This window comes from Coccinella septempunctata, chromosome 7, assembly GCF_907165205.1.
Source record: "Coccinella septempunctata chromosome 7, icCocSept1.1, whole genome shotgun sequence".
Classification (NCBI taxonomy): domain Eukaryota; kingdom Metazoa; phylum Arthropoda; class Insecta; order Coleoptera; family Coccinellidae; genus Coccinella; species Coccinella septempunctata.
In genome coordinates, this window is record NC_058195.1 from 3,913,110 (window position 1) to 3,937,917 (window position 24,808).

Here is a 24,808-nt window from a genome sequence, read left to right on the forward strand (position 1 = left end):
AGAGTTCAATGTCCGTGGTACTAAAACCACAGATTACAAAACACAGAGTTTTCTCTGGTAGTGCATACCACAGAAAATCAAAGTGGTTTGTGATCTGTGGTTTATACTTGATTTTCTGTGAAAGGATTTCTTGGTTCTGTGGTTGACATTTTCATAAATTTCATAAATCTTTGTTTCACAGATTACAGTAGTCTGTGCTTTGTTTATATTTAATGCTGCTCCTATTTCATGTATGCGGGATAACAGTTTTTGTAGTTGTGTTTGTGTAAATTTATATGAGTATTAACAGAGACTCAGGTATTAATGATAAAATCTCCAATTCTTTACAGTTGGATCTGAGACAGGTTGAGTTGTCTCTGATTTGGATGTGCTACAATCATGAGTGGTGTGAGGTAAGAGAATTTTTGTTTTCCTCTCACATATTAATTGATATCCTATATTACCACTATATTTGTGTTGCTTCAATTATTGCTGTACAAATAAGTGTGTTATCAAAATAACAATGTTACTGTTTACCTCAGACCATTACTTTTTACAATATTGTTTAACATATTCTCTAATTTCAAGGAGGTGTAAAGAGTTTCTACGAAATCTGAATCAAGAGGAGTTGAAAATCACCAGGGTGCTAATCAAAAGACGCAATATACCGGATCTTGGGAATGATATACATCGTATATACAGAGAACTAGATGATCCAAAAAGTCTTGTAATTCATTTCAACAAAGGTAGATTCAGAAAACCTACTAAGCCAGGTTTCCAGAGTATTATTATTAATTTATTCATTTCCAAATTTAGTATTAAAGAATAATGTGACTTTAGTTGATTACATCGGTATTTAAATTTTGTTTAGGGTTCATTCTGGTGAAAATAACTTCAGTACACTTGAAATTAATATTAATTGCAAATTATGGTGCTGAAATCAAAGCTACAAAAATTTTACTGCTAAAATTGTGTGGATATATCTAAATAGGGCAGCCCATAAAAAAAATCATATCATGTTTATCCATAAAGAAAAAATTTCTGAAGAAATGTGTATAACAAAAATCTCAGAATGACATTTTCCGTTTTTAGTTTTTCTATTTCCATTTACTGTGAGTTTAAGAACCTGACAGCCCTATTGCAACCATTAAGTGGATCTCGATATAAAAATTAAGTATTTTTTTTGATAATCCATAAATATTTCATTCAAATCAAGATAGATCGAAATAGTCCTTTAGAAATTAATATTCATATTGAACTCTGTCTTAGAATGTCATTCTCAGTACAATGAACAATTAATGTGGGATTTTGGTTGATGTACTATCCAGCGAGGGATTCAGAAGGAGTACTTTCCGCAATGTAAGTTTATTGACATACTTTTGAATTTAAGTGAGGTGAATTTTTTCATTTAATAGTTTCATCATTTTGTAAGAATACCTTGCAAATTGTTGGATTTATCATTAGTTGTGTTATCAAACAGGGAACCATATATCAAGGTAGAAGATAGTTGTCTTGGAGGTCTATAACCTTTTTTTCAATTAAGTTTTTTGACCTCCCCTTAACATTTGCATCATGGAGTGGTGAATTATTGACCATTAATTCTGGAATATCTAGTATATTGGTATTTTCGCTTTGGAAAATAATCCATAATTTTTATTTTTTTATACAGGACATCGAAAGGAACAGTATTAAAGCCATTTTCATTGAGTTTTTTGAGTAATTAATTAATTATCATCCTTAATAACTTAAGGAAAACTATTAATTAGCATTCAAGCAGTTTTGTATTTGAAAATTCTTGAACTTTAAAATTTTTATTCTATTACTGTTCGTGCGATGAATAAGAAACAAGAGAAGAAAGAAGAATGAAGAAGGCCAGTCAAGATCAGGGAAGAGAAGAAGATATGAAATGCGTTTTTTGATTCAGTTGCAGTTGTTGCTCATGATATTGATCTAGGTGTTGGACTTAGATTATGAAATAACCCACATTCCTTTGTTGCCTTTTTCCCTCAAATCCCTCTAACTCAATTTCCACAAATTCATTTCAACTTTAAACAATTCAAAACGTTTCCTTACTTGTAGAAATATCACGAGGCATTTTCGATAGAGAAGATATAGTTGTAAATCAAGAATTCCCTGAAGAAACTTTCAAGAATAGTTCAAGAAGTCGCAGTAGAAGAAGTCCCTCGGTTGAAGACAGCAGACGAGAAGAAAAATCAAGAAATGTATCTTATTACCATGAATCATCTAGCAAGCGAAGAAATCAAGGGGAAAGGTCATATAGGTTAGATTTACAGACTGTCCTCATTAAAGTGAATGGACTAAAGTAGGTTTTACTTTTTTGATTTTACTGTCTTTCCTGCAGAAGTCGCTCTCGGTCAGGAGATGGCTCGAGAAGGGATAGGAGTCGTTCAGGATCTTATAGAAAACGAAGCAGATCCCCCTCGAGAAGAGACAAATATAATGGACGTTCTCGCAGGGGTGAAAGAAAGAAGAGCAGGAGTTTCTCACCGCACAAGAAAAAGCCAGGTCTGTTCATACCAACCGAAAGTGACAATTTGAAACACCAAAGAAGGAAAGCAGGTCGATCACACTCCCCAAGTTCGTCGCATGGCCCAAATAAAATCCGTGAACATTCCGGCAGGTCAAGTGAGTCAAATTTATTGACAGATAATCGAACATCTCTGGTTTGTTTATGTCTGAGTTTATTCTCATTTCCAGGCATGGAAAGACATAGATCTCCCCGCAAGAGAAGCAGATCTCCTTCCAGATCCAGAAGAAGTCGTTCTGGCTCCACAAGGGCTAGGAGGTCTAGACGCAGTCGATCTCGTAGCAGACATTTCGAGAGAGAAATCGAGTATGTTGGACTTTATGGTGATCCACAAATGCCACCTTGCATTTTTCAGGTATATTTTTGTGTTTCTGGTTTCTGAAATTGAATATAATTGTTCTCGTGTGATCTACATAATTGAAGCTTTTTTAGATTGTGCAGGATTTTTTTCATGAATTTTTTCAGGATGGAAAGTATTGGATTCCAGTAGGACCTGCATTCCTACCCAGAGGCTTTATACCTCCTCCATTATATCCAAGGCCATTCCCACCACCAATGATGATGCCTAGAATGCCCAATATGATGCAACCATATAGACAACGTCCACACCGACCAAGGCAGCAACAAAGTGCTCCTTGTGATGTTGCCTCAACAAGCACTGCTGTAAAAAATGCGGGAGGTGGTAGTAATGAAGAAAACAAGCAGCAGAATACTTAGAAAATCGAATCTCCAATGACAATTGAATGGTTCGATAAAAGCAACATACATTTTTTTTCTTGAGATGAAAATATATATACATTTGGATATTCTGTCGTGAATTGTAGTCTTTTATAGACTGAATGTATTCTTCAATGTATATTTGTGATATATTTGTTGTATTTAAATATATTATTATTACAATTAAAGTCTACAAAATATGGAAACGTTTTTTTATTCTATGCTTCAAGGGTTGCGTTCACAAACTTACTCTGAGCAAGCTCTGATTACCCGAAGCTCTCTGGACATGACCTACTCTACTCTCGGAGTAAGTTTATGAACACACCCATAGTAGTTCATTTGCTTTGACAGTAGTGACAGTCGTAGTTAAAAAGTATTTGACATGTGTTTTTTGTTTGAAATCGAAATCAAATTTCTTCATCATTTGATTTGAAAGAGCGCAACATATTTGTGTTCTCTACTATATTTGATTGAATTCTAAAATAATTTTCGATTAAAATGGCAATGAGAACAGTGCCCTTCAATAAATTCATCAATTGTACTGAGAAGTGTTGGTCGAAATACATTAACGGCAAGCTAGAATGTGATTGTGGAAGTGATATACGAATTATTGAATGGTTTTGGGAAAAAGATGAAGGTGAAAGTAATTTCCACCTTGATCCAAAAAATTTTATTGTTACTTTTCATCCGGTTTACAGTTCTGGCACCTCTGTTGTACGAGGTAGTACACCTTTCAAACAAAATATGCACTATTATTGGGAACTGAAGATGATTTCGAAATTATATGGTACAGATGTGGTGAGTATCAACCTGTTCTTCACCATTTTCATCCCTAATTTCCTAATCTGCATAGAAAATTTCATATGGAATATAGTTCTACATTGCATCATTTCGGATGATTCATTTATCAATTGAACATAAACAATATTGTGAAAGATCCCAATTGACCTGAATCAGTCAGCCCTGCCTTGAAATTTTGCAATTTCTTATATCGTCACACTATGATTTATTTACTATTTTGAAGTTAATGAGTGATATCTATTGATAACGAGAACTATGTTGTTCATGGAATATTTGTCTCCGGAAAAATTCCATTTCTCCAACAAAAATTTGTTTCAGCAAATTTTTAATTTTGTGTGATTGAGATTAAGTACATAAAATGTTTATTTGAAGGATAATGATCTAACAGTATTATATTTGATTGATTATAAGAGTAAAATTATTTGGAATATTTTACAGCACTCATTCATACCATGTTTTCAACAGATATTTAATACTTGTCATCTTCATCAATTTTCACCGTAGTAAAAAGAATAGTTTCAAACCTCAGGACAAATTTGAATTTTTTTAGATGATAGGTGTAGGCACAAAAGAAGGATTACAGAATTTCACAAATTATAGATTTAGATTCTGTAGTATGCTGGGATTAGATGATCAAACATGGGGTTACTCTTACCATGGAAAAATTCAACATGACAAGTTAACAAGAATATATGGGGAAAGCTTTGGGTTGTCTTCTAGAATTGGCGTGCATTTAGACATGTGCTCTGGAAAGTTAGAATATTATATTAACAGAAAACCATTAGGTAAAAGTTTATCCTTACATATTTCTAAATGAATATTCTAAAGTGAACAAAAAGACAATAGCTTTGCATGACAAAAATTCTTGTGTTCAAGGTGTAGCTTTTACTGGTTTGAAGAAGAAGGAATTATATCCCATGGCTTGTGCGACTGCTGCTCAGTCCTCCATGAGATTAATTTGTTCTGTTTCACAAGAAGAAACTCTGCAGATGTTATGCCTCAAATGTGTTCATCAGAATTCATATCTGTATGAAAAATACTCTTCTATACCAGGTCTTTACAAGTTATACAGCCAGAAGTACTTTTGGATGACTCCCAGTATAGCATGTAAGTATAAAATCTCGGCTTTAAGGAATTTTCAATGAAAAAATATCAGCCTTAGGTTCTTCGACAATTTTTTCAGTGTAAATCAAAAACCATTAAGGATCTTTATTTCTAGGTAAAAAAGTTAGTAAGGAGCAAGAAGAAGAAGAGCTCTATTATCTAGCAATGAATAATAACTCCGCAAAAAGGAAACAAAAAAAAAATTTCCTTGTAACACCTAGGTCAAATAAGAAAAGTTCATCAAAACATGCACGCTCCTCAAGGGAAGGAAATTTTTCTGCGCGCTCCAATAGACCATTGCCTTTAAAAATGGATTTTGAATTTGTGCAAGATAGCAGCGTGTTGAGATTTCTATCTCATGGTACCCTTAATCATTCCGAGGATTCTGATAGTGATTGAACTTTTCCTGTCGATATTGGTGTTTTGAATTGTTGATCTCAATAAAATGAATTGTAAGTTTTCTTGTTGACAAGTTTTTAATTTCATCATTTGTGAATTTGAAATTATATACTGGACTTGTTTTCTCACCAATCTTCTCGAATATATTCGTTGATTAAAACTTTTGACTTTTTTTTAATATAAGGCACACGACTCCTATTGAAGCCCCTTCCTTCCTGTAGTATATTATTATAACCCTTTTGATTAAATTGAAGAATTTGGGCTATGCAAAGGCCCAAGAACAAAAGTAGAAAATTCGAGGAGCATAGAATAAACTTGAGTTTTCGAATAGATAGAGTTTTGAGGTTAGTGGAAAAATTGTCAAATGTCAAGTTAGCGATACAGCGATTTCTTCCTTCAACGTGAAGTAAAATTTTCATATTCCGAGAATATTTGTAGGTATAGCTGAATATCGAAATATAACACGATGTCAGGAATCACCAGAAGTTTGCGACTTCTGAGTATGGCTAAGTCGCTTAGGCAATTTTCAAGCAGATCTGCTATTTTGGGATTGAGTAAGCGCCCCTTATGTACTCGGGGACTATTTAATAATGAAATATCTGCTAGCCAGGTAATTATAGCATTAAAAATAATTGGATGAATACGATTGTTCCTCTTCAATTCAGTCTTATACAAAGTATTACATAACTGATTAACCTAACTTCGATAGATACAACTTCGGTTCTATTCACCTGAAATTAAGAACAAGCCTTCTGAGGAGGAGGTCAAAAAACGGGTGCTGAACGTTTGCGCTTCATACGATAAGGTCACGGCTGAAAAGGTATTAATTCAGTTCAATTTTGCTTTTTTTAGAGTCCCAGGTTGCCACGATTTTACAGCTCTAAACCACCACTTACAATTGACTTAATATCTCAAAGAGTCTGTCTGGTCCTTAAATTATATGACAAAATAAATCCAGAAAAGGTATGGTTCAGCTTCTATTGATATAGCAAAAATAGTAATTTTCAAGTAGTTTGTGCTCTGTAATGTTGGGGAATGAGATTGTTTTTATGAGAAAATGCACAGATATAATTTTTCTCAATTCCTTGAGAATTATGTTTTGTTGCTATATCATTGTGGCATCCTGGACTTCTCTGCCTGACTCTTCTTTATTTTGATGTCTTTTAGCTGACTTTGGATTCACATTTCATGAACGATTTAGGCCTTGATTCATTGGATCATGTTGAAGTGATAATGGCAATGGAAGATGAATTTGGATTTGAAATTCCTGATGCCGATGCAGAAAAGCTGTTGAAGCCTGCAGATATTGTTAGATATATTTGCGATAAAGAGGACATTTATGAATAAGAATGTTTTGAGTTTGTAGAATAATTAATGTGTAAGTTGAAAGTAAAATGAACCAATTATGTGAAGAGTTTCATTTTTAATTTAATAGTTTCTGCCTGCTTCTTATGAGCCATTTAGTTGTCTAGCACTTATTCAGAACAAAATTTTCCAGATGAAAATGAATCGTTAAAATTATCAAAATGGCGTTTTGATTAATTTTCTACATTAGCGATTCAATAATACCCTGCATCAAGAATACTTTTCAACTCTTCTTTAAACGAATCGATTTCAATTACGAAAAATCTCCATAATTTCGATTTGTAGCAAAGCATAGCAATAGAGAAAAATATAAGAATATTTTCTTCCACCATAATTTATTCATATATCTAATATAATAGATATATGAATTTATTTCATTGAATAACCTCACAAAATCAGAGAAATCAAAAATGTGGTTAGTCTATGAACATAATTTAAAACATGTCTTGCGCAGTTTGTTTTAGGGGTGGGTATTGAACTAGAAAACATCGATTAATTTAGCAAGTAATTAATCGATACACCTAAGATGTCGACAACCAGAGACAACTTTATCTAAAAACACTTTTTTCAATTCAATGGTGCAGAAACACCGATTTAAGAAGAGTAGAGAGAAGGAGAACCACAAAACACTAATATAGGAGAAGGATTGCTGCAAGGAGATATATCTCCACAGATTATTTGTGCCCTACAATGTTATCAAAACATCGATTTCTCCGATTAATCGTTACCCATCCCTATTTTTATGTTCTCTGGTCTGGGAAACATAACCGTTATTTTAAGCTGTTTCCGTTTTTTTCAATTTCAATTCAAAAAATACAATTTACAAGAAGTTATTTGTGTTTCTTATTAAAAAACAAAGGGTAAATATAAAGTCGCAATGAGGAGATCAAGGAGTTCGTCAAATATTCCACTTTCTACGTTCAAAAGGAATATTTCAAATGAAAATCTTGGAAGTTCTCAACAAAGCTCTAGAACTTCACAAGGTTTGAGGAGATCTAACAGTTCCATCAATCTTTTTTCCGCTCAAAAATTGTTGGTTCCTTCGACCAGTTACAGGTAAGTTGAAGTTTCTAGATGTTTTTCTAATATAATTAAAGGTTTGCTTCTTAATTTACAGAACTGAAGTTACGTCAAATGATGCTTTAACATCGACTTCTAATAGAAGAATCACTGCAACTCCTTTGAGATCTGTAGGAAGTGGAAGTGTGTGTCGTAGGATCAATGCAACTCCTCGTTCACAAAGTGTAAGTGTAATGGAAACCATTTGGTCATGCTCTCCAATTTTACACAATACTTCAATACAATGTTAAGCGGGCTATTCTCACTTGTGAATCATTTGTTATTTCCAGAAAACTGCTCCGTCTCCATGTGTGCTACTCACAACCAGTAAAATAAATGATAAAAAGTTCAGTTCTGATCAATTTAAGAAGGTAATATTCTCATCCTGCCAAATCCCCAAATATTTTAAATTTGCTCTTGTAGATTTGTGCATTTGTTGGAGAACGATCAGAAGACTTTGATCCAAAATCCTTGAAGCCATTAACTCTATCATCCTTCGTACAAACAATATCTATGCTGTTTAGAGAATTGGATCCAAGAATAAATATTAATATGGCAAATTATAAAGAAGTTGTTTTCAAATATTTGAAGCTCTATAAATATCCAGGTCCAGTTTCAATGTCATTACTTAAATCAGGTAGCTCATCCCATACGAAATCCATTGTATTATTATTTTTTTTTGGTTTTTCATCCTTTCTTGATTTTCAGTCAATACTAATCTTTCTTGGACACAGGTCATGTCTATTTTTGGTTGGCTTGTTGATTTGATACATGAAACCTCAAAACCAGTGGTGAGATTTTAAACAATAATTTTATGTCGGGTTAACTAGACTGCAGGGTTGAAATATAACGTATATTCGATTTACAGGGTATGTTGGAACAGTATATATTAGGTAGAGCTCAAACTGCTTTTCGACCAGGATCTGAGACCAAAGGATTACACATTGAATACATTGGTGAGATGATATTGATACTATATGTATGTGTGAAGTTCGCCCAGTACTTTTTTACTAGGCTAGGTGCCAACTTCACACGCATCGATACTGTGCAGAATTAGAATAAGTCCAAGATCTTTAAAAATATATTATTCACATCCACAGAGGAAATCTTGAATTTCGATAGAACAGAAGGTGAAATATTAGAAAACGAATGCGAAATTTTGAGACAAGAAGCGGAGGCTAAAGTAGTTCTCATAAATGAAAAAAAGACAAAAAATGACGTGAGTAGTTAATCAATGTCACCTTGTTGTATTAGAACACTAGAGAATTTGGAAATGATGTTTCTATAATGATTTGTGTTGAGAAAATATTTTTTGTAGATGTTATGTGAAACTCTTCAACAAATGGAAATCGATATAAAAGAATTCAAAGAAGATAACCTTGAAGATAAAATTAAGAATGAAATCTCCGAGTTACAATCAGAATTCAAAATTAGAGGTACGTTGACTTCAAGATAGAACAAATTAATGACCTCCAATATTGTGTTCCATTCATAAAAAAAAATTTATAATTTTTTTGGGCTTTTCGCAGTTATGAAAATTGAAGAGATGAAGGAGATTATTTCGTCACAGCAAAAAATAATTGCTAACCAAAAGTACTCGTTGAAAGATAAACAGGAACTCCTGAAAAAAATTGAAGAGAAGAAATACTCTTTGTCGTTGAAAAAGGAAGAGTTGGAAAATATATATAAGTTGAAGGATGATTACGATTACCAACAAACCAACTATAGGAGAAAGGTATTTCTTTCATTTGAAGTTGGTTAAGAATTTCTTTTTTCATCTTTCAATTTTCAGATCGAAACTGAAATCCACAAAATAAACGGCAGGCTTTTACAACTCCCTCTGGGAAATTTTGTGGATGACGCCAAAAAAATTCGTTTACCAGATCGTGGAATGCACAAACCGAAATTCATAGAGGTAAGCAGCTGTGTGTGAAATTTGAAAACGTGAAAATCAAAACTAAAGTTTTTCTGTAGGAGATAGAAGAAAAGAAGCAATTATTAGAGAATATTTCTGAGAAGATCAGTAGTGAGTTTCAAGAAACACAAGTAGTTTTATCCCGGAAAACTAATTCATTGAACAAATTATGTTCAGAGGTCAATAAACAGAACAAAGAGAACGATTTGTTGAAGAAAGAAATAGAGCAGATAAGTGTAGAAAAAAGTAGAGTAAGTGATACAAATTTGGAATTATATATTTTTCTGGAAATTGCAAGATGAATGAGTTGGGTATAATAATCTACAGGGTGTTTCATTTGAAGTATCTAGAGAACCAAATGAGATTTTTCTTTAAAAATTTAGCTTGAGCATTTAAATTGTTCTGAAAGTTCAACCAAATTTTGTTAATTCAAGTGGGAAACCCTTCATTTACATTTTTCGAATTAAATATTGATGAAACAATCCAAACAAATTTTGATTTATTTCAGGTATTATTTGAATTTGATGTTCAACAAAAACAACATGAAAATAAAACAATACAGTTGATACAAAATGCGCCCGATATTGAGTCTATCAAAAATAAAAAAGAAGAATTACAGAAAGAGTAAGTGAAAAAGAAACATGAATATTTATTATAAGACACATGTGTTACCTTCATTGTCGTTTTTTTTCATAATTATCAAAAGCTTATTAAATAATTGGGGGTACAAAAAATTTAATTCTTATTTTAATACGTTTCAGGGTTTTAGTTTTGAGAGAAAAATTAACCCAAATCGGTGACGAGTGTATGGAGATATGCAAAAAAATACACGAAGAAACAAGGGAAAAGGCAATTCAAATGAGGGTGAGTTTCTCTTTCTGAATCTAAAAATATTGCTCTTTATTTCTGTGTATCTTCCGTTAACTGAATGATTTCCCCCTTAAAAAACTATTGTTGATGTTGAAAGCATCATATTTAAAAAAATTTAATTTTTCAGGCTATTATGGCTGATCTGACAGAGAAAGCAGCAAAAGCTTGCCAAAGTAAAGTACAAAAAGAAACAGAAATTGCCGATATGTTGAGTGAGAATGTGAGTGATTAAGAAATATTTTGTAATCTTGTTGTTATTGTATTAAATAATTTTTTGTTATTATTGTTGTGTGTTATTTACCATTTTTTAATTCCCTGATGGATTTTTGAAAGACACATAAGTATGTTTTTCAATGAAAAACTGCATATATAACTTTTTATTAACAAAACATCAAACTGAAAAAATTAATAGAAAAACTTTGAAAAATACAAAGTCAGTTGAGATCCTCTAGTAAGGATTCGCAACCTTTCTTGTTCCGTAATAATAACTTCTGCCTTTCGAGCTTGGATTTCAGTTGGACATTATTGATTTTTCCCATTGTTTTGAGGACATCTGGAAAAAAGAGTAATTCAAGTAGTTCATTTGAACTACTACTTTTTTACCGTGCCAGGATGAGAATGCCCTGAATGCTCGACTTGGCGATTAAAAAAATCACTTTTTTTATCACAGTAATGATATGCCGTACTTACCAAATATCAGATCTTGTATATTTTCCTCATCATCGTCGAAATGTATGAGTAACGTATCTATGATAAGCTCGTGATGTGCTTTGTAATGAACAGCTTTGAAGTCTTCTGGACAATCTTCGAATATCCCAACAAGTGCTCTAGTTGCACCCTCTCGTACTTTCTCTGTTGGATCATCCAAGCGTTTCATGATTTCTACACGAAGTAAACGACTCAAATTAACATCATAATTGTTTCGAATGATTTTTCACTTCACCTGGGTAAATTTTAACTAATCCGTCTGTGTCCCAAACGGCTTTGCGCACAGCGATGTTCTTCAGTAAAACCAGGCATTCCAGCGCCAAAAGCCTACTTTTCCAGGCTGCATCTTCGACCAGGGACAATAGAAGTGGTATCAGTTTGTCGAAAAGGGGTTGGAAAGTATCACCGTTGGCGAATAGGTCAACGTTAGGCGTTGGAGACAGGGCGGTTTTCAAGCAATTGGCCACCATCGTTCGCATAGCTTCCGCTGTCCTTCCTGCGTGCCACACCAACGAAGGAATGAATACGTCTGCAAAAAAAAAAATTCCAACCTTTCTATTTTATTTTGGTCGATGAAATTCCTATTCACACCCATGTTGGACTTGTAAAAAGATGTTCTCGAATTAATTGTGTAGTAATACCTTGTATTAATTCCTCAAAGAACTGCGTCAAGTTGTTTGAATCCTTCAATGTTACATCTTTGGCCTCGAAAGCCACCGTCAAGGCTAAAAACATTTTCAGCCTGCATTCAGGGTCTGTATTGGTGTCGAGAACTTCCTTGAGTATCAACAAAATATAATCCGAATGTTTCCCAAAGGCCTCACCTAATTAAACGAACAATAATCTCATAAACCTTTTCGTTTATTAAAAAAAACACTCACCGGAATCTGTGAGAACAAGTTCGAATATACACCCTTGGGTAGTGACCATGGTCCATGCTGATGGATCAACGTTGATCTCCTCAAGTAATCTTCTCAAAAAAGTGTTCCACAGCTCTTGAGTGTTGTCCATATTCAGGGTAGTACTCAAATTTTCCAAGAGGTGTAAACCGATATGAGTATTATCAACATCTCTGAGCGCAATTGTTGTTATCAGGATTTTGAAAAGATGGTAGCCCACGAGAGAGTCTGGTTTAGCTTGATATTTCTCACAAATCGTTTCAACGCACTTAACCAGTTCGTTTTGGAATTTTTTCTGAAAATAATCGAGAGAATGATGATCAGCATTCTTAATTTGACAATGAAATATGAATTAAGTTAACAGAAGGTTGAACTGGTCAATAAGAAGAGTTTCACGAAAAATCACCTATACAAAACTTTTTAAACGACAAAGTTGAAAAAAAAATTGAAAATCATCATTCAAACAGATCTTAATACGACCATAGATCATTTTTAATCTGAATTATCGCAAAGCAAAGGGAAAAAACTCATCTCCTGATGACTGACTCAACCATATGGCACTTTCAATAAACTGCCTCAATTTTCTACACCGTTTTCACCCCAATTCGCATGATACAACAATATAAAGTCGAAAAAGCATGTGTATAACCACTTACTTTTCTGCTCACGCATACATTGTCAGTTTCCAAAATTTCCGTCACTTCATCCAAACGATCCCATATCAGATCCTTAGGGCTTCCTTTCACCAGGCTCCTCAGCACCGTGATATGACCGTAATGGGGGCAGTTCTCGATTTGGGGGAAAACCAGCTTGCTCCAAGATTCGAATGGTACAAACAGGCCTATTATTTCGGAAGCTCGAATAATCTGAAATATGATTGAAGTAAACGAATCCTAAGCTGAGTAGGTGCAACGTACATTATCCACCACCCTTGGATCATCGTCTCTGGCAGCGGAAAACATGGCAGGTAGAATCGACTGGAGGTGCATGGTTAGGAGACTTTCCGAATGCAATGCGACTGCGCAAAGCAGTTGACTACATCTGAATCTCACGTCTGCCTGCCAACTCTGCAGTTCGTTCGCTATGGCTGGTGCTATTTTGCCCACATGTCTTTGCACGAGCACTCTGCATCCCAAATTGGGCCTTTTCACTAAAATTGAAAATGTTTTTATAAAAAATGAATTGAATGTCTCGTTCCATTATAAAATATTGTAATACACACAGTGCTCTAAATAATATTTAGGGGGTTCAATAAGGAAATCCATCTCGTCCTTCAAATCTTTCTCATTTTCTTGTTGGTACTGAAGGCCTACTACCTCCCAGAATTCCGCAGCTTCTTCTCTAGTTTCCTGAACTTCATCGTTCAACCTTCAAATTCATTATTCATAAAAATTCATTCAAACAATTGATTCATGGACTATATGCATTACCCGGTCAATAAAAGAGGAAGAATTTTATGGAAGAATGAATATCTGTCTCTATACTCAGTCAACCATTTTTTCGCAACCTGCGCTACAGTTCTCCTGACCAACGGAATTGAATCGAATAATTTTTCCGCCATGGGTACCATTACCATATCAACGGCTTTGTATGTGCAGTGCATCAGAATTTCACCTGTGAAATCGATGACTTTACACTCTTTCAACCCGAAAAATGGTAAAACAACGTACCAATACATTTGATTCCTTCTACTCTCACTTTGAACCTTTGATGATTCAAACATGTAAGTACAGGTTTTATCAAGCTTTCAGCTTGAAGGTGGAAATCCCTTGGCAGTGCTTGAGCAAGTGATACAATACACTGACAGCTACTCTCCTTAATTGTTGGATATTTATCTTTTACCGTTTCACACAGAATTGTGACAGCATCATTCAAAAACGGTTTCAGTTGCTCTGTGTTGGAGTATTTCGAAATTATTTTTGAGAGGAATAGCAGCAATTCCAACCTTATTTCTTCTGATTCTTCTATCAGTTCAACAGTTCCAATGCGTTCAACAAGAACAGGAAATATATAAGTTAAATAGAAATCGTTAATAGGTAAGATATGGATCACTAAAGATGTCAAAAAAGAAATTCCAGTTTCTCTGACTTCTTCAGATTTATCCCGGAGAGTGTTCACCAAGTAAATTTGTGTTTCGTTGAATACATTCCTAAGGGTTTCATCATCTGGATTTTTATCGATTAAGAACTTTTGAAGATCATTGAGTGCCTGCTTTCGCTGTTTGCGATCCTCGCTCTGCAGTTTCGTGCAGATCATTTTGGAATATTTCACTGTATCCACATTTGTTTCTTCCTCAGCTTTCAGAGTCATTTTTTCGTATTGAACTAACAATAAAGTTTGGAGTTGTAACAGTGACAGGTCAATACCAAAGACCTCTTTGTCAATACCATGTGAAACCTTGCCAACGTAAACAAACAGTTTGTAACTATGGCAACGATGAGTAATTAGTTCGAATGAACTACTGAAATTAGTGTGAATGAACTACTTTGCAGAACTACCACAAAATGTCAAAGCAAAGCTTTGGTCAAAGATTCTCTTTGGGTGTGTTCATAAACTTACTCCGAGAGTAGAGTATGAGTATGGTCAATGCTTAGAGAGCATACTCTGAGGAACTAAAAGTACGTTTGTGAACGCTTCGAGTAATCAGAGCTTACTCAGAGCTTGCTCTGAGTAAGTTTGTGAACGCAACCTTTGATGTTGTTTTGTATTGAATGAAAATGAATCTTTTCAATGTCAACCAATGTAATAATAAATTTTTTTGGGGAAAAAATTGAGCAGGGAGTCATTTTTTCATTTTCATCTGCGTTTTATTCCGAAATTGCTACTTAACCTCAAAATCATTCAATTTTGACGTTTCCTACCTGTGCTTTAAGTTGCTCATGCGCATATTTACCAAACATATTACTCATCCAATTTGAATGTTACTTTTCGCACTTTATTGTTGACGAATAAACAAAATTCCGTTCTAAAATTGTTATAAAATTTTTAGTGTTGATGTCCGCATACATTTTCAATGATTTCTAGACGTGAAAGAATAGAAACGATCGAAAGGTGCATAATGTGGATTAATAAACAGAATGAGCTCTCTTCACAGACAAGTCTGAACATGAATGAGGTGAGCCTTGTTTTTTGTTGTTTTTTTTTTTTCAATTTTCGATGAAATCTCGAATTTTCTTCATACTATGCTCTGAAAAAATATATTAAAATCATACGATTGTTGAGATTTTTGGGGAAACTTATCTGGTTTTTGCGATGAAACTCATCTGTATGACAATACTCCCTGAAATATTCTAACTACTAATTTTTATAATAGAATTCGTTGGTCGATTTGGATGATTTAATCACTTTTCCGGAATGTTCTGATTCGTAGTTTAAGGAAATTGATTAATTTGGAACAAATTTCTGAAGGTTTAGGAATAACAAACAACACTATCTACGTTTTGGAGATTTTGAGAAGACCAAGTTTGCGACTTCACTATGCAAAGACTAGTCTTCACAGAAAACTCTAAATTTTTTTCTAGTTAGATAAAATATTCAAGAATATCCTCTGAAAATTTCATTGGCTTCGGAGCAACCGTTTGGTCCTGACGAATTTTTAAGTGACTCCAACTCTAAGAACTTATGCTTGAGATCACCTTACGATTGTGCTCAGAAATTGAGATCTTTTGATCATAATTGTAGTGGTGGATGGATTCATTTAATGTTAAATTTGGCCAGAAGTGGCTGTGTTTTAACAATTGTATTTTATTTCAGGTAGGTTATCCACAGTTTATGTATGACAGGTATCTAGGAATCTAGGTATATTGCATGGTAGACTTGTGACTTTTGTGTGTACCTAACTGTATTCATTTATTTATTCGCACTGTTTATTTGAAAATTGCTTTTTTAATAAGTATGTGTAAACACTAATGATTAAATAAGTAAATAAGATATGAGCTAACTGTGGTTTATTTCCATTTGAAAATATGTATAGATCAACTGTGAAAAAAACCATGGGTTTTCAAATAGCATGCTTCATCTTCAATAGACTTACAGCTGCCAAACATGGCCTTTACTCGTTCATTCATTCGAAAAACTTGAGGAGGATTGATAGGGATAATGATCAAACTTTTTTTCTAATCTCTTTATTGGATACGCTAAAACAAGCCTGTGAAGTAAAAAACCATTTGTATATTGAAATGCAAATCAATAAGGACTAAGGTTATCATTTAAAAATTTCTCAATTTAGATACAATTGATAGGAAGAATATAAGAACAAATAAAATGTACAATACAACGTCAGGAGAAAACCGAAATATCGACAAAAATCACAACTAATATGATAAAAAGCATGGAAAGAAACATGTAGGTTTCTTTACTGTTTACCCTTTGTCAATACTGCTCGGCTAGAGTGCCAACAGCAGTGTTAACTGCGAGCATTTGGGGAACGAACGTTCTGTCTTGCATCATTTCGCCAATTTCTTGAAGGAGCTGAGGTAGGGAGTTCATCGGAAGATTGAGTTGTTCGTTGCATTGATTTATCAATTGGGCAGTTTTGTCATCAACCTGAAAAACCGAAGTAATTATTAGTTAGTCTGAAAAACAGTCTGAAACAAAATTACATGTTTTTTTTTTCGTTTTTACTGACCTGTTCCCCTCTGGAAAACTGGGAAAATTTCATTTTGACCCTTTTTTTGAGATCACCGTCCTTGTAGAACGCGGTGAATTCATCTACGCCCTCCTTTATCTTGAAATAGATTCCAGCGATCAAGTGGCCCTTCTGATCTCTCGAGAGTAAGCTTCTGAAGTTGTACACCAGATTTCTTCGTTCGGTCACATCCACGGCCGTCTGGTAAGCTTTAGACACGTAAATCAGGGCGGTTTCGGATGCTTGTACCACCTCGTTCTTGACCGTCAAAGAGTTCCATTCGATGAAAGAATCGCTCAGGGCGGAATACTGGTAGTTGTATTCTTTCTTTATGTTGTTCTCGTTGGACTGTACAAACCAACCTGCAATAATATGAAACATTCAACTTAATTGTTCACTAAACGTGAAATTTGTACATGGTGCTTCAACTGTAATGAATGTACCCTGAGCCCGTCCCTGTGACGGATAGGCAGCACACATTACTTCAGCAGGTATCGTGAATAGCGTGAAAATAGTCTAATTGAGCTTGAAAAACGTCGGTTAAACTGAATATTCAAATTTTGCGCCGGTTGTAACATCATTTACGACAAAGATTTACCGTTAAACTGTAAAATTGCTGAGCCAAATAGTGAAGCTACATTGTAGGGTGAGAATATGAACTTACCAGTGTGGGGGTAACATTTATCGTTCATCGCAGTGACAACTCTTCCAACGTGGTATCCAGGATCACTCAGTAATATTCCCTGACGATTTCCTAGTTCAAATTTCAAAGCGAGTAGTACGTGTTCTTTTTCAACCGCGTACGGGTCTGAGCATCTACCATTGTTTATGTAATCGGCCGATGATTCAATGTTCTCTTCACAGGATGCGATGAAGAAGTACTCGCTTATATTCGGAAAAACATCGTCGAGAACCCTTAATCTATTCCATAATTCTAAGGCCAGTCCTACGCATGTTAGGTTGGGCGGGCATATTGGTGGTGAATAGCTGTAAAAAAAAATCGTCAGTATAGATGTGCAGGGGGAGTCTTTGACTCGTACAAATATTTAAACAGTAGATTCTTGAGGTCAAAAGAAAGAGTTTTTTCGTTTACCACTTTTTCCGATTCGGCTCTGATAAAAAGATATAGCCATTTTGAGTTTTCATAATGAGCTATGCCACCACTGGAAAAACAAAATTTCCTTCAGGATAACTAGCTAAATCTATGACACTACATATCTGTGGATCTTTTAAACAGAGTTGCATTCAGCCAAAGTACCCAATTTTTCAAATTTCACAGATACTTTTTAATTTTTGAACATCCAATTACTCGAAAACAGAGCATTTATGAGAAAGTATGAAGAATACTTTTATTTTACAAAGCGTTCAAATATTCATTTGATAACATCCAACTTAGTTTCAAGAATAGGGCTATGCCACCCATGGAAAAACAAAATCCCCTTGAGAATAACAAGCTAAATCTATGACACTACTGTCACATGTGTGGCTCTTAAACAGAGTTGTATTCAGTCAAGGTACCCAGTTTTCCGAATATCACAGATATATTTTATTTTTGAACAAATTACTCGTAAACTGCGCATTATACGAGGAAACATGAGGAGTACTTTTATTTCACAAAACGTTCAAATATTCATTTGATAACGTCCAACTTAGTTTCATGAGTTGGGTTCTTTGAATTTTTGGTATGTATTTTTATGGTACGTAATAGTCATAATGAGAAAACTGGAAGACGTGGGTGATATCTTGTGTTCGAAAAAGATTCATCAAATAAACGAAAAACGATATTCCGAAATTCATTTCATTTGATAACACCGTTTGTGGGATAGAACTAAAAATGATTTTTTTTAAGGTTTTTCAACAGCCGGTATCTTTTAAACCGAGCCGATTCGGAAAAAATGGCAAAGGAAAAAAGTGTTCCTTTTGACCTCAAGAATCGATTATAATATTAATCAGTTTAAGAAATTTTGAAATTTTAGAAGCTTTCTAATATGAAAACGCCCCTTCAAAGAGTGTTACCCTTTATAGTCTGGTATCGAAATCACTCACCTTCTGAAGAATTTGACGAGGTCTCCTCTACCCCATTTCTTATAGGCCCTGTAGAAAATCAGCAAATTGCTAACGGTGTCGTAGTTCAGCTCTTCCAGCAACTTCTGTAGGTTCACTTCGATGTCCCAGCAGAGCTTCTGGTAGGTCTCCATGTCCTCCAGCTTATAGGCCTTCTGAACACCGGATCTCCATTTGGGCAAGGGCAATGGGTGCTCCTCCGGCCAAAAGTTTATCACCTGGGTCTTATCCAGGAGGCCGTACAGGGTGTTCTGACCGTTGTTGTTGTCGTGGTAGTTGGGCGATAATAGGCAATTTGAGGGTTTACCGCAGGGTGGGTCAAAATATTCCCGAATTTCGTCATATCCTTCAGATCCTTCCAAGAGTAGCGAGTCGAGCCGGTCTAATCCAATGGCGTTCGTTCGGATGGGGGTGGCGTCTAGGTCCCCCGCATCTTCCCCCCCTAAGAGGGCGCTTTTCGGTCTCCAACTGCTCTCTCCATCGAGTCAGCTAGGCCATTCGCTGCCCCAGCGGCCCACCGTAGGTACGAAGGAGTTTTCGCTGTTCTCGATCGACAGCTGGTCATTGGCGCCCGTCGCGTAGGACTTTTCGGTTGGATCTTGCAGGAGGTGTTCAGCTGCATAGTGGCCAGCTTCATACACTTGCGACGGCTGTTTATCAAGCTCTGAAAAGACGGATTTGAGGTTAATGGGGGGTCAAACGCTGAAAATTTAGCGAGGAGTTGTTTTCCCAGTTGAAATTGGGAAAAATGAGACAGGGCTCACTGAGGAGGTTACAGGCGCTTGTTTTATGCCTATTGATAAAAAAAATGAAAGAAAAAAAAATAGAAAAGTTGAAAAATAAAAAAAAATGAAAATAAAAAGTTGAAAAATAAAAAAAATTTAATAAAAAAAGTTGAAAAAAAATGAAAAAAATAAAAAAATAAAAATAAAAAAAGTTGAAAAAATTAAAAAAAATAAAAAATGAAATAAAAATGTTGAAAAAATAAAAAAAATTCACCATATCCGTTTAAAAGGACATGATTAATTAAAAAAGATTCATTAATCATGCACGGCTCTAGTTGAAAGCATCATAACCATGAAATTTGACGGAAAATGTAGCTTGCACAAAAAGATATTAAAAAAATTACGACAATCGGGATATTTCGAAAACAGAATTTTGAAAATGAAGGAAGGTGATATTAGAGGTCTAGTGTACTGTGTGGTACACATTTTTCGATCGAAAAATTCTACACTCTACGGATTACGAACAAAAGGATTTCACAGGAACAATAATAATTACTACTCAACACGAGGAATTGCTGATAAAATGTAGATAAGTTTTTCCTCATTCGATTAGTAATATTACTCATTGAGCCAATATTTACATATTTATGAATGATTTATTTTTAAATAACAAAGCTACCAATTATGTTTGTACAATATGGATATCGAAAACACATTGTAAACAATAAGTCACAAAATAATTATCTTTAATTTTATCGAGCTCGGTGCAACTGTTTGGTCCTGACGAATTTTTAACTTTTTGACAATTTTTTCTTGAAGGTCCATATCCGAAAAAATATTTCTAGCGATTACGAAGAAATATTCAATTCCATCTTGTATTATGATGGCAAGAGTAACATTTTTTCGTTGATTATTTCAATGTTGAGCAATTAAAACTGACCATTCAAAGTGAGGTAATAATGAAATTTGCCTTTTTTATGGGTTGCTACTTTTAGTATTCATTTTAAATCATCAAGGTGAATTGCATACGAGTGATCGAAGCATTTTCGAACACAAAAACTAAGTGCACTATTGAAAAACTTGTACCTAATCACAGTGCCAAAAAAAATCTGGATTTTCTGCAACCCTTCGAGTTTAACTGGTTGTAGCCGGAAATGAAACAGTTGCTCGTCACCGAATGCCAGGAAACTCGCGAACGTCAAGTCTATTTCCGTTTTGAGATTTCTAAAATGGGTTACAGCTGTCATATCTACGTGAGTAATCGGCTTCCATGAATTCAGCTGACGTACATAGAGATTACTCAGTTTCAAGGTGAAAATCTCGTGTAACATTTGGAAATTTCAAATGGTCGAGTTGATTGTCGAAATTTTCAATTTTTTTTCCGTTAACGATCAAGACCATTCTAATATGATTTGAAGGTAGTAAAAAGATACTCACCCATACAACGATGAACTTAAAAAAACCAAAACAAATGAAGAGAACTCTCTACTATGTTGAATCGACTAGTTCAGTTCACAACTGTTGCTTGAATGATGAATGGGAGAACGGATCCGACTTAAAAATTACTGTTCCCCCTCCACTCGCTCGGGTATTACAGGTAAGCTGCTTAAGCTAGGTTTGTGACGTGAAGGAAAATACTGGAGTGGCGGTACTTAGTGGGAGGCACTGAACCGATCACTGAACTTCACTCTCGAATCAAATCACAGATTACCAGAAATTCACAGTCCGTAAGGAAACGTTTCTGATGAAATGTTTATAAAAACACAAAGAAGGCCGATGATTCATCTGTATTGTTGTGGGTTCGCACATATCTGAAACAGAGGGTTGCAAGTTGTTAAAAATTATGGGGACACCCTTATAGGCATGAGTATATTAGCTTTCGTTCGAATATGAGCAAAAAAAATGAAAATTCCAACTTGAATTCTCATCACAAAATATTACAAAACATCTTTGAGTATTTATTTATTTTTTTTTATTTTTTATTTATTTACCAAAGAGAATACTAACGGTTATTTCAACCCAACAAGAGTACTCACAAGTCAAAAGAAGTATTCATACAAAGCAGAGCACATCAAACAAGAAACATTTCAATTTATACATATTACAATATAAGAACCGAAAAACGAAAACAAACAAAGTTCAACAACAAAATCAATTCAAATTTAGGTGGTAAATATCCACATTCTAATAAATGTTCTGCTTAAAAACTAAATATACACGCACATATACATGTATAAACATATGTAACTAAAGAATATTCAATCAAGTTAATACTCATTGATAATACCAAATGCTATGAGTGCCTAAAAGTGCCATTATTATTCTGTCTTCGTACTTCTTTCATGTCATATATCACAAAATTGAATTTCTCAAAACTCCCCAGACTCTCCTATTTTGATTTGAAGTCAGTCACTTGATTAACGTACAAAAACTGTAAAAAACATCAGGATAAAATCTCCAACTCTAAAATATCATAATGAAAGGTTCATTTTCTGTAACCGGTGGAGTTTTTTTTAGAGAAAACGGCAAGATAATACCATGTAATGTGAGCTATCCAAAGGCGGTTTGATCAATTCTTGATTTGTCATTCGAAATCTTCATCTCAAAGCACATACCATGAAAATTTCAAGCCACTTTTTTATTTCAATTTTCGTGCTTGATTTCACCGAAAATATTCGGAAAAACGACAGTTCAGTGAAATGCAATACCATCGTATAATTATCATTGTTCCTAATTGAAAATTGAATAGTTAGAATAATGTCTATGATAGTAGAAGATATGGAATCTAAACAATAGAGTCGTCTAGTTCCAAAAACCCATTGTATCTCTGATATCACGTGACCATCAAAAAGCTAGAGTGCAAATGTTAAATATGAACTGGTTTTTCCGATTAGAATAGAGTGTTATCATGTTTGGAGAAATAATAATTACTCAAGATAGATAGAGATAACGAGGATTAAAAAAAGTCTTTCATTATTTTCTGACGTGTGATAGAAATTTTTCCGCAATTCAACTTTTTTCCGTCCTTAGTTTTTTGAAGTGCAAATCAATCAGGTTATCTGGTCTGCCAAATTTTGATAGAGGGCATCCAGTTTCACTTTCAATAAATGTGAGATATAGATACTTCAAAAAATAAACAATGGAAAATGAATGAATAACGGAAAAATTTCTGTCACGTGTTGGGAAATTATTAAATAATCTTCTGTATCTTCATTATCTCTATCTATATTGCGTAATTATTATTTCTCCAAACTTGATTGCACCACTTTTATTTCAATCAGACGAATGAAATTTACCAAGCTGAGATTTTAAACTTGTTTTCTCTGGAATTTTGTATCTGTGTATCTTTTTTTTTTGGAATTCTTTGGAGAACCTTTTTTTGAAATTGAAATTTCGATCAGCAGCTCAGCTTTTCTCCAATTATTTCCGTCACTGACTAAAAACTAGTATGTACTATGTAATCAAAATAATCAATAAAATATAGATTTTTCTGGTATTACTAAAGTGGTATTCTTTAATTTTATATTTAAGCTCCATCATTTATCTTCACACCAATTTTTTTTTCCTGGGAATAAGGATAGCAAGAAAAATTAAAAAATCGACGAAGGTAGGTACTAAAATCTGCTTAGGTTCGGTAAAAAATTGATACTGTATAAATTATAATATGAATTAATTATTCTGATCGAATGGATTCACCAAAATCTGATGATGTGGATGCCGTGTATAAGCCTTCAAAGTAAATTATATTGAATTTTTTGATCTTTATAATAAAAAATATTGCATAAAAAACGAAAAGAGTATTGTATGGACGCTATTCATTTTCTGCACGAATAAAAGCCACAAAATTGTTTGCAATCAACTAAAAAATTCAATAAACGTTATAAATGTCGTGTGAAAATATTGAAAATGGCTTACCGGTTTATTTTAAAGGGTGCAGATCTTCTCAGACATGCTAAACGAAATTCTAAGAAATTAACACTTAGATGGTTCCAGGCTACACTGCGGGTGAAACCGTAACTTGCGCCCTTATGTTAGCGTATAAAACAAAGGCGCCGTCGCGACGCCGTACGTCCGATCGATACACTGACGTCGTTTCATTTTGTGCTAAAGGATATCACACACGTTGAGTCCCTTCATCGACCTATAAACTCCTCGAAAAGAGGAGGTCATCTGGAGCAGGAAAAAAATAACGAAAAGCAGATAAAAAATGAAGGAATACTATAGTTGATACTATGTTTGAATGTTGACCAAAAGCGTGCAAGGGTAAAAGCATCGCGTTCGATCTGTGCTGGATTTGAAAACGATGTAGACTCCTTAAACCGAATTGTTGATATGGATGAGACTTGGGTACATTTCTACGATCCAGAAAGAAAGCAACAATCGATGGAATGGCGACACTCTGGTTCTCCAAGACCTAAGAAGTTTCGTGTCCAAAAATCTGCTGGAAAAGTTCTTGCTTAAGTTTATTGGGATTGCCATGGAGTAATCATGATTGATTTTTTGGATAAGGGTTAGAACAATAACCGGAGATTACTATTCGACATCACTGACCACTCTACGGGAAAAAATTAAAGAGAAAAGACGCGGAAAGCTGTACAAAGGTGTTTTGTTTTTGCAGGACAACGCCCCTGCACACAAATCTCAAGTTGCTATGCAAAAAATTCGTGATTTAGGGTTTGAATTACTAGAACACCCCCCTTATTCACCAGATTTGGCTCCATCCGACTATCATCTCTTTCCTCAATAGAATAAAAGTTTAAAAAGTCGTAAATTTTCTTCTGGTTTGCAGAGCAAGAAGCAACATTTTTTTTCGAAGGTCTAGAGACGTTGCAGGTTCGTTGTAATAAATGTATCCAATTAAGCGGACGATATATTGAGTAATAAAATATTTTGACATTGAAATTTTGTTTGGTTCTATAGTAGGCTAAGAATTTTTCAATATATCCTCGTAAATGAATGATTTTTGCTCTGTTTTTATAATGTGCACCAGTTTTACTAGGAAATTTCCTTTTAACGAGTCCTGTAGGG

At 34.4% G+C, this 24,808-nt stretch overlaps 6 protein-coding genes and 1 long non-coding RNA gene across 9 annotated transcripts; 5 read left to right on the plus strand and 2 right to left on the minus strand.

Annotated features, from left to right (window-relative positions):
- The first annotated feature begins 150 nt into the window (after window positions 1-150).
- Window positions 151-3,450, plus strand: LOC123317341 (serine/arginine repetitive matrix protein 2-like). Its single transcript, XM_044903819.1, has 6 exons — window positions 151-392; window positions 568-725; window positions 2,059-2,260; window positions 2,342-2,625; window positions 2,698-2,882; window positions 2,993-3,450. Exons 1-6 carry the CDS (start codon window positions 379-381, stop codon window positions 3,242-3,244), a joined length of 1,095 nt encoding a protein of 364 aa, XP_044759754.1. The 5' UTR covers window positions 151-378; the 3' UTR covers window positions 3,245-3,450.
- A 179-nt stretch (window positions 3,451-3,629) lies between these two features.
- LOC123317281 (SPRY domain-containing SOCS box protein 3) lies at window positions 3,630-5,708 on the plus strand. Of its 2 annotated transcripts, XM_044903724.1 has the most exons (5): window positions 3,740-3,881; window positions 3,943-4,042; window positions 4,596-4,830; window positions 4,922-5,152; window positions 5,265-5,708. In XM_044903724.1, the coding sequence occupies exons 2-5, from the start codon at window positions 3,989-3,991 to the stop codon at window positions 5,546-5,548; spliced, it is 804 nt and encodes a 267-aa protein (XP_044759659.1). In that variant the 5' UTR covers window positions 3,740-3,881; window positions 3,943-3,988; the 3' UTR covers window positions 5,549-5,708. The 2 variants fall into 2 exon arrangements, with proteins under 2 accessions (XP_044759658.1, XP_044759659.1); XM_044903723.1 differs by having other exon boundaries at window positions 3,630-4,042.
- A 180-nt stretch (window positions 5,709-5,888) lies between these two features.
- On the plus strand, window positions 5,889-6,954 carry LOC123317282 (acyl carrier protein, mitochondrial). Of its 2 annotated transcripts, none has more exons than XM_044903727.1 (3): window positions 5,889-6,158; window positions 6,258-6,368; window positions 6,716-6,954. In XM_044903727.1, exons 1-3 carry the CDS (start codon window positions 6,015-6,017, stop codon window positions 6,893-6,895), a joined length of 435 nt encoding a protein of 144 aa, XP_044759662.1. In that variant the 5' UTR covers window positions 5,889-6,014; the 3' UTR covers window positions 6,896-6,954. The 2 variants fall into 2 exon arrangements, with proteins under 2 accessions (XP_044759662.1, XP_044759660.1); XM_044903725.1 differs by lacking the exon at window positions 6,258-6,368 and adding an exon at window positions 6,401-6,511 and having other exon boundaries at window positions 5,890-6,158.
- Window positions 6,955-7,668: 714 nt separating this feature from the next.
- On the plus strand, window positions 7,669-11,040 carry LOC123317233 (kinetochore protein NDC80 homolog). Its single transcript, XM_044903651.1, has 14 exons — window positions 7,669-7,969; window positions 8,031-8,157; window positions 8,263-8,343; window positions 8,396-8,609; window positions 8,681-8,763; window positions 8,841-8,928; window positions 9,073-9,191; window positions 9,291-9,408; window positions 9,502-9,707; window positions 9,765-9,887; window positions 9,947-10,138; window positions 10,396-10,511; window positions 10,649-10,751; window positions 10,885-11,040. The coding sequence occupies exons 1-14, from the start codon at window positions 7,791-7,793 to the stop codon at window positions 10,987-10,989; spliced, it is 1,854 nt and encodes a 617-aa protein (XP_044759586.1). The 5' UTR covers window positions 7,669-7,790; the 3' UTR covers window positions 10,990-11,040.
- Window positions 11,041-11,119: 79 nt separating this feature from the next.
- On the minus strand, window positions 11,120-14,729 carry LOC123317232 (dynein axonemal assembly factor 5). The gene is made up of 10 exons (XM_044903650.1): window positions 14,035-14,729; window positions 13,795-13,978; window positions 13,587-13,732; window positions 13,282-13,514; window positions 13,021-13,230; window positions 12,347-12,659; window positions 12,107-12,289; window positions 11,701-11,994; window positions 11,448-11,639; window positions 11,120-11,310 (listed from the first exon to the last, which is right to left on the minus strand). The coding sequence occupies exons 1-10, from the start codon at window positions 14,672-14,674 to the stop codon at window positions 11,192-11,194; spliced, it is 2,514 nt and encodes an 837-aa protein (XP_044759585.1). The 5' UTR covers window positions 14,675-14,729; the 3' UTR covers window positions 11,120-11,191.
- A 383-nt stretch (window positions 14,730-15,112) lies between these two features.
- Window positions 15,113-16,292, plus strand: LOC123316613. The gene is made up of 2 exons (XR_006538093.1): window positions 15,113-15,479; window positions 16,118-16,292. It is a non-coding gene; the product is annotated as an uncharacterized LOC123316613 (long non-coding RNA).
- A 395-nt stretch (window positions 16,293-16,687) lies between these two features.
- On the minus strand, window positions 16,688-21,962 carry LOC123316612. The gene is given in 6 exon segments (XM_044902784.1): window positions 16,688-16,909; window positions 16,992-17,353; window positions 17,656-17,978; window positions 19,038-19,719; window positions 21,218-21,591; window positions 21,817-21,962. Coding segments are annotated over 5 exon segments (1,545 nt in total). The 5' UTR covers window positions 21,222-21,591; window positions 21,817-21,962; the 3' UTR covers window positions 16,688-16,735.
- Window positions 21,963-24,808: the final 2,846 nt, after the last annotated feature.